The sequence below is a fragment of the Buceros rhinoceros genome, unplaced genomic scaffold, assembly GCF_000710305.1.
Source record: "Buceros rhinoceros silvestris isolate BGI_N320 unplaced genomic scaffold, ASM71030v1 scaffold37143, whole genome shotgun sequence".
NCBI lineage: Eukaryota > Metazoa > Chordata > Aves > Bucerotiformes > Bucerotidae > Buceros > Buceros rhinoceros.
The window spans coordinates 15197-24314 of NW_010403692.1; the positions used below are offsets into that span (position 1 = coordinate 15197).

The 9118-nt window shown below is 43.8% G+C and overlaps 1 protein-coding gene across 1 annotated transcript in view; it reads right to left on the reverse strand.

The window, feature by feature from the left end:
* The window catches only part of FASN (fatty acid synthase), a gene marked incomplete at its 3' end in the record, with an annotated part of 29640 nt that overhangs the window by 14222 nt on the left and 6300 nt on the right, over nt 1–9118 (reverse strand). Inside the window, exons 8-20 of the mRNA XM_010133111.1 lie at nt 8441–8900; nt 7917–8104; nt 6995–7184; nt 5493–5587; nt 4939–5073; nt 4435–4638; nt 2709–2824; nt 2104–2279; nt 1560–1751; nt 1196–1276; nt 923–1105; nt 464–643; nt 28–231 (exon numbers count right to left, since the gene is read on the reverse strand). Coding sequence (XP_010131413.1) covers nt 28–231; nt 464–643; nt 923–1105; nt 1196–1276; nt 1560–1751; nt 2104–2279; nt 2709–2824; nt 4435–4638; nt 4939–5073; nt 5493–5587; nt 6995–7184; nt 7917–8104; nt 8441–8900 — 2404 coding nt within the window. The remainder of the gene's footprint in view (nt 1–27; nt 232–463; nt 644–922; nt 1106–1195; nt 1277–1559; nt 1752–2103; nt 2280–2708; nt 2825–4434; nt 4639–4938; nt 5074–5492; nt 5588–6994; nt 7185–7916; nt 8105–8440; nt 8901–9118) is intronic.

Consider the following 9118-nt stretch of genomic DNA (forward strand, 5'->3'; position numbering starts at 1 on the left):
CTGAAGTTTTCTACAACCCCACTGTACCTTTGCAGTGCTCCAGATAGGCATGAAGATGGACACTGGAAGACAAACAGTTACTCTCAGTATAGGGCACAAAGCAGAATTTTTCCAGGGTGGGAGGAGCCCGTTCTTGTTGTCGACGTGGTGCCACAGAAGCATGAAGACCATTGATCTGAACGCCTCCTGCTTTGACGCTATTAAGACAGTGGTCCATAACAACACCAAAAGCTGAAAGACAGGAAAGAAACCTAAGTTTGCACCAACCACTACAAGTTTGTTACTCAGTGTGATCAGACGAACAGTGCTGTGTCAGACACTTACAGCAGCTCCTGTTACAGAGCTGCAGGATAACTTGGAGACTAAGGGGGACCCCAAAGTCCATTCTGCTTCTTAGGAAGTTATAAATTCACCCACACGGCAGTCAAAACAACTAGCAAAAGCCAAGCATAAGAGACCTCACCTTCTATGCTGTCCTGGTATTGGCACACCTGCTCTTGATGCAGCACCGGATCAATACACACGGAGCGAATCCTGGTGGGTAAGCGCAGACTGCGCCCAGGCTCAGCTAAGATTACCACGTGTAGCAGGGTATCAAGGAAGGTCACCCAGTTCCCATTCCACAGAACTTTTCCTGTGCTTGCTGCAGAAGAAGAAGCCTCACTGTGATTCTGTCACTCAGCAGGTGCCAGAAGTCACTGCTTATCAAATGCAAAGTCTGCTGGATGTCCCCAGCTTGCCCTGTGAACTCCAACAGCCAGTTCTGCATTGGAGGTAACAGCTTTCCCAGTGCTCTGTGAGAACTCTTGTTCTCCATTATCACCAAAAGTGTAATTACCACAGTCAGGTGGACCGTGAATACAAATGGAATATTTGATCTTTTAATTCATCATAACAATTCTTCTATAGAAAGAAAATTCACCTTCACTGTTGCATTCCAGAAGGCCCTGGAAAGTTGGTCCATAATTATATCCACGCAGATGCAGCTCTTGGTAAATGTCTTCCTTCAAGAGGTCTAACTTTGAGCTCATGTCTACTTGAGTATGAAAGTCAGACTGGTTATGGAAGTTCTTCAGAGCCGTGTTTTCTAGGAGTGAAATCTTCCCTGATGGGAACAGCGTCAAGATTAAGAACCATTCCTCACCATAAATAATAGATTTTAGTAGGATAGTACAAACACTTAAACTTCACTTACCACTCACAACCAGATTCCCATTCCCTGACACCTCAAAGCAATGAGAAGCAGGCATGAGTCTTACTTCCAGCTGTACTGATCCTGCAAGAAACATTGAGGAAGACAGGATGGTGAGGTCATTCACTGCTACATCCTCAAGGAGAGATTTCTCTTTCACCACCTCCAGACCTACTGCACACCACATACAAAGATGACCATAACATGTGCAGCTTGACTGCATGAATTCACTTCTTTGTTCAGTCATGTTGTACTCTTCATTATATTCTTTCTTCTGTGCTCCTCCTCGCTTTCCCCTGACACTTCTCTCCTCCCACTCCCTTCATCTCCATTACACAGTTTTGCATTTGTACCAGCACTCACTCACCATTTTTGGGAAGGATAGTTGCCTGATGAATTGTTACTTCTTCAAACATAACAGCAATTTGCTTCATGTCCATGCCAAGAGATCGTGCCAGGGTTCGCCAAGCCAGTACTAGGTACCCAGTTGCTGGGTACAGGACTCTGCCATCGATGCAGTGACCAACCAAGTAGTGGTCAGGAGCGCCAGGACTTGCATCTGTCAAAGATTAAAGAGCAGAATAAGAATAATAAACACACTCTAAGAAAGAAGTCTTCTCCCTTCAATGTCTCTAAGAGGTTCTAGTGGTTTCCTGAACTATCCTGCCTGGCAACATGCAGCTCCTACAACTACGGAGTCTGAATCAAGACAGTTTCCTGCTCTGTTCATATTCTTTCATCCCATTTCAGAAGCAGATTCAGTCTTTTTCAATCCAAACCAAACATTAAGCTTCAGTCAAGACTTTCAGGAATGCTGCTTTGAGCATCCTTTTCCTAGTTTCACAAAAGAAATGCAGAGGTAAAGCAAAGAAGAGACAAACAAACAGAAACCCCCAAACAAGCAAACGTACCAATATTGTAGACTGAAGCAGATGCAGAGCCTTTGGAACCTGATGGGAAGTCTTCAGCTTTTGGATAATCCCAGTTCTGGCTGTGGTCCCATTTGATGTATGGAGAAATAAGTGGTGTTCCCACCGGGACAGGGTATTCCACACGTGGGAACAAGTTATTTCCAAAAACATTTAACCTAGGAAGACAAAAAGGATCAAAGAAGGGGGAGGGGGATGGGGAATTGACCATAATCCTTAGAGGTCAGACAGTAATTGGTTTTGGGCTCCATGTCTGAGATTTCTGCAGGAGTACCATCAACACTTACAGCAATGAAATTTGTAATTCTAAGTATATAAGATGCAAAGTTTATTTCTAAGAGCTACTTTTAGGTTCCTAGGCCTCTAAAACGGGACTCCTCTTTAAAAGGCACTTTCCCAGCCCAAGCAGTCTAACTCAATGCAACACTTCATAACTCAGCATGTTAAATATGTAAAGCACATATGTAAACTCCATTTTTTTTAAGGTTTATTGAAGAAGTGTAGCGTGAAAACACGCACGCTAGAGAAGAGACTTGAATTCTCTCCTTACTGATATGCCACTCGCCGTCCTCCCTTAGTCTCCTTACCCAGTTAAATGAATCTTTCCAATCTGTGTTAGGAAGAACTCCAAATTATTTTTATGATCCTTCTTCATCAAAGGTATAATGGTGCAAGTTGATTTCAAGGTTCTCTTCAAGATAGCCTGGTCAAACAGAGTCCATAAATCACTGGTGGAAGGCACTACTTACTAATTGTCTCTGATTTTTTTTCTCTATAGATCTCAAATCACTTCCATTACTGCGCCAAGAATTCTGTGCTAGGTGCTAGCATGTACACTATTTTAGCAGGTAAGAGGAAGAGCAGCACAATGCCCTTCCATCAATCCAAGAAGTCACACAACTAGTAGAGCAGAACCTACATAATATTAATGAAGTTCTGCCAAAACACAGATCTCACTTTCCCAAGCAGATTAAGTGGAATTAAAAGCTGCGTTTCAAGAACTGCAAGATCACCCTCTCAAGCCTCCCACTCATGCACACACACAGAGCTTTGGCCCTTACTCCCAGGAGCAGTCCTTTAGTCTGAAGCATCCTAGAGCATTTTCCAAGTGACAGCTATTAAACCAAAAACCACAGTCTTGAACATCTGACCCAGCTTGTATCTTCTCTTCAGTGTGATCCCACAGTCTTTAAATGGGAAAAGGAAGGGAGGGAAGAGAAAACCAGAATCCTCTCAAACCCAGGTGATGAAGTATTTAATCACTTGCATTAGAGTCCAAAATTGCACAGTAATTTTAACATTAAGTGTATAATCTTTTTGTAGAGGAAAAAGTGCAAAAGCTCTGCTCTGATTATCCCTTCAAGTCACTTTTAAAGCATAAATAAGACTAACATAATAAATACACACTGGACTGGACCTCAGAAGCACTCTGTAACTATTAAACTTGAAAGTAACTATATGATTCTTCTTAGGACTTTTCTCTTGCATGACACAGGTCAAATAGAACAGACCAGTCCTTGAGACTTAAAGGACAGGCACAAGACCATAGCGCTGATCTTGTAAAGCAAGTGCATCCTAACACACCTCATGTTCTGCACCCTCTACTACGGGTCTAATTCCACAAAGATTCTTACAGGATAGGGAGAAAGGAATGATGATCTGATTATTAGGGGAAAGGAGTTTATGAAGAAAGAAGGCTCCTGTGGTCTCAGACTACTTGCTCTAGGAGAAGAGGAAACACCACTACCACCTTCTAAGACAAGAACTTCAAACCTAATTCAGTGTACAGTTGGTGAAAACAGATTTTTCTTAAAGAACATCTGTTAGTCTTGAATTTCTCCTGTCACCCCAATTTCACACACTCTTCATTAGAAGCAAACAATGAAATCCTTTTCTTACTCATTGCACAGTTTGGAGAGATGACTATCACCTATCTGAAATGCGTGGCAATAAATAAAGGCTACAGTGTGAATATCTGGATTGGGAAGTGGCAGTGTGTTGAGATTTTTGTCTATTAACAAACACAACACCCCCCCAAAAAAACCCCCACCCAAACAAAACCAAACAAAAACCTCACACCAAAGCCCACACAAGAAAACTACAAAGAAAATGTTAAAACTAGGAGAGATTCAAAAGTACCGGAGGGAGAAAGTGTTCTCAGAACTAGGACGAAAAAACCCAAAACCCCATAAAAACCAAAACACAAACCCAACCCAACCCAACCGACAGCATTCCCTAGTCCTCAGACCCCCAACCTCCTTTCTGCAGCAGCGTACAAGTGTAGCATCATACTGACACAAGCAAACACAATACCTGTAAAAGGGCATGAGGAGCAATCTCTACTACAACAGCATTCTCTGGAACATGCTTCAGACCATCGTGGAAGAGCACTGGATTCACTAGGTTGTTCACATAATACTCTGCAGAAGAATTCCTAGCCAGTTCACTCTGCCACTGAAATTCAGGGACAGATGTACTGATCCATCGTGCTGAACGAGGTTTAGGGTGTGGAATAACCTAGAGACAGACAAGAAGAGAGATGGGAGGAAGAGTTACATGTCATAGGCAACAAGGAGAGAGGCAAAAGCAAGCAGGCCCTCCGTTTCACAAGCCATTTTTCTCAGCTCGATTGCTTAGGACAACCTTCTGCTTGAGGCCACAGGAGTTCAAACCTTCGGTCTCACAGAGGTATACATGCTCTTCAAGAGGTTTCCTTCTCGTCCTAAAGGAAGGAACCCCCTTAAGCTCAGCATCACCCACACTCAAATCCAGGTGCCCAAGCGCAAGCCACGCGAGCTGTGGTCTGGCCATATTTACCTTTTTCAGGGCACTGAGCAGCCCTGGTGCAATAGATGCCATGTAATAGGAATGATATGCAACCCCAGCACTGCGCACCTCCTTCGCAAACACACCATCCTTTTTCAGTTCAGCTACAAACTTACTCACGGAGTCCTAAGAAAAGGAACATAAGTGAAATAAAAATAAAAGTCATAACGATATTTGGGATCTGTATGAGTCACTGCAGTCCCATCATGCCCTTCATCACTTGCCACTTAAGGGGAGCCACATCTAGGACGATGCTATTGCCCTACTCAGCCTTACAAGCTATCAGTCATTACGCCCATGGCTGTAAGACTCTTCAGCATAAGAGATCTTTCATTACTAGCTTACCGAGGCACTAACATCACTTCCTCTCACAGAGCATTTGAGTACTGAGGTTTACACAAAGCATCACGTTCCCTCCCACCACTCTAACCCAGCTTCCCTTCGCAAGCATCTGAGCTGTAACTCAGCTTCATGCCTTCTTCAAACTAGAACTTCAGGGGTCCCAGTCACAACTCCGGTATGCAATGCATTAATTTCTTGCTCACCAGAGGCCCCGAAACAGTGACAGTATCTTCAGAATTGTGACAGGCTGGCACCACATTTGGAGGACAGCGTTGCTTACATTCCTCCCACGACAGACCTGCAGAAGGAAGACCATAACACAGCTGTTTCTAGCATTAAGCCTCCTAAGGGGAGGCAATCTGACTGCACAATCACTACACTTAATTCAGCATTTTGCAAAACTGGGAAGGATTCTTAAGACAAAACCAGACATCTCCCCTTCCCCCAAAAGTGATTCTGCAAAAGCTAAGAGTATGTATCTCAAGGCTTCAACATGACATTTATCACTGTGCACTGAGCACGAGACCAGGACTGGATCTAGCAGTCCGTTAAGGGATAGCGTGGGGGGAATCCACATACTTCGAAATAAGCTACAGAATTGGGTGTTTTGTCTCTTCTTGCCCATCTGAGTTACAATAGGAGAGAGAACACGTGAGCTTGACTCACAGGAACTGAGAGCCACAAAATATCCACAGAAATCAACAACTCCAGTGGCTTAAACTAGCTCAACATGTGCAGCATCTTGTCATATATTACATGGACACAGATCACAGGAAGAACTTGAACTCAACATCAGACTACAAAAAGCAAATTATATGCAGCACTCTGAGGTAAGTTCTGTGATAAGTGTCATGTACTTAATACCAAGGAAAAAAAGCTAAACTGATTAGGTAGTGCTTTGTAGCACTGAAGGAAGAAGTCTAGGTTAATAACAAGTGATCTAGTCAAACTGCATTAGACCTGCAACAGCTTTCCTCTTAAGTGTTTCAGTTTTTAATTGACCACTGGGTCAAATAATAAGAAACAGAAGAACAACAATGTTACCCATAATAATTTTATTTTTAAACATAAGTCACCATGAAGCCACATCATGAAGAAAAACTGCTGGGTCCAAAGCTCAAAGTTTCACCCAGCAGTGGGCAAAACTGGAAGACTTGCAGGAACACTGAGCAAAGATTGTTCAGGAGAAAGCTTCTTTCTTGTGCTTTTAAGCCACATTAAGTTCTAATGGCATTAAGTTCTGCTAGCCACTTGTCCACTACAGAAATAGTGGCTTACTGGTTTCACATCTCATTACTCTTGCAAACAATTTTTTTTTTAAATATTGCAAATATATCTGTGTGTATACACACACCACACATATATATCAAGAGCCAGAAACCCCAGTGCCTTAGATTCTCACTTCTCTTTTAAAAGACATTATTTACTAGGCTTCTGTCATTGGTCACTTGTCAGTAAATCTCTCCATTGCCATTTAGTTTGAGATGGATTGCTAAAATTGTTGTATCCCAGGTCAGAAATTACTACCATTACATCAACTTCAACATTTAATAACCTGTTCTACATCAGAAGAGGCAACAGTGGCCAAAATTTTACAGGCTTGATTGTCTCCACCACACATTTCAGACCCCATTTTATCCCAGTGCCATACAACAGAGGTAAGGTGTACTTTCTCGTATCACTCTTTTGGTAAGAGTATACCTACCAACCGCAGCCATTGCTCCTGGGGGCAATTTGGCCTCTTGAACGCACATTCCCCGCCAGTAAGCGGAAAGAATGGCTTCTTCATGACTTAAGGAGTCGTCTGCATAGCCACAAGCTAGTTCTCCCACTGAGTGGCCCACGATGCCATCAGGCTGCAGACCTGCAGCCTTCAGCATATCGATCTGGGCAACCTGCAAAGACAAGCAGGATTAGTGATGCCACGCCACGGCGGGGAGTACACTACAGAACGGCTTTTTGGTACAGCCATTCTGCTTGGCCTCACTGCTTCCCCCTCCCCCACTCCCACCCCCGCCACAACTGCGGCTCCAGCCTTATTTCAAAGCTATTCCAAAGGTCGTTCTGTGACTCCAGTATTGTCTGGGCCTCTCACTACGCAGCTTTCCACTAAGCAGCTATTTCCAACACAGGAGGCTGCCGAGAGCGTGTCTGTACAAAGTAAGAGGCGAGCTCTGCCTCTCATTGATTAAGAAACAATGAATTCCATACTGACACTCAGAATTAAAACAGACTTAATTTAGCATCACCTAGCTTATTTGCAGAACACATTTTAGAAGGCATTCAATGGAACCTTCTTCCTCAGCATAAACATTTACACAAAACTTAAAGGATATTCCTTAGTCTCTTGAAAGAAGAAACAGCCTCACGTACATACAGAGATTCACAGGCAAATCAGTTTAGATCAGTAGTAGCCCAAGCGTCTTGCAAGTGTCAGAGCCCAGACCTGTCAGGGGTACACACTCCCTCCTACCAGGGAGGTATGTCCAATAGCTGCCATTTGCTGATTACACAAAACAGGCTTCCATCAATCGCTGTAATGTGTTACCGGCCAAAAAGGCAGGCTAGCAGAGCGTGCTTGTGTGGATTGAGTCCATGACCCCTTCCACAAGTCATCGGGGTCCTACCTGAAGAGCAGTTAATCCAACGAATGCATTGACAGTGTCATCAAAAGTGTTCTCATCTGCTCGCTGAAGCAGGTCTGAGACCTTCAGGCCTGTGCTCTTCAAAGCCTCATCCGAGCGCAGTATCGACTGCCGAAACACATCCAACTTCATCAGGCTCAGGCCCATACCTTGCCACTGTGATCCCATGCCTGCAGGACAGGCACAAACAGAGTGAGCTTTAGCAACGCTCCGTAAAAGGAGTAGACACCACACACTTGCTCTGGCAGTGAAAGCATTCTATTTAAAAGCAAAACATTGCGATCTCTAAATTAGGTGCTGTTTATTTCCCTGTATTTGCTCTCATCAGAAGCTAGCAAAGTTGGAAAGATTAGATAATATACAGGAAAATGAGTCTCCTAGACACATCACAGGGCTGCAAGGTATTTCCTCACGCTAGAGTGGGAAAACAGCATTATAGCAGAGAATCCAATTGTTCAAGGTCTCCAGAGGAACACAGAAGCCTGGACTCACCGCTGCACACTTACCTGAGCAGATGTACCAGAGTGGTCTACCAGATGCTTGAACTTGCTGAACCTCTTTTATGTCACTCTCAGTGCCAACTAGCGTGTAGCCCCTGTAGGGCATGGAGGACGTGGGAATTGTAGAGATATCACTGAGCAGGCTTACAAATGGGCTGCATACTCCATGTTTTCTGCTCTCCTGAATTTGTATTTCCACAGCTTCCTGGGTTCTGCCACAAATTTGAACCAGCCTTGGCATGTTGCAAGCCACCACAGGCTGGCGTTTGTTCCCATTCGGCCTCAGAATAACATGAGCATTAGCACCTCCAAAGCCAAAAGAGTTGATGCTGGCAAGGCCACCTTTCACTGGTGTTGGTTTACAAACTACCTCCAAAGAGCCGTCTTGTAAGGCAGGAATATCTGGATTTGGGGTATTGAAATGAAGGTTTGGAGGCCATAGCCCATGTTCCAGAGAGAGAATGACCTGGAAGAAAAAACCCAGAGTGTTCTGTGCTCCGCATTTTCTTGTGACAAACATGATTTTGTTGTTATTGTTTTACTATAAATGACCACGTAGCACACACTAAAGCAGCTCTCTGGGAAAAGGGACACTTCAGAGAATAGCACTGTTAGTGTTTATAACGTACACCACGGTATGGATGAAGAGGTTTATTTTATGACTCGGGTATCCTTCCTGCTATG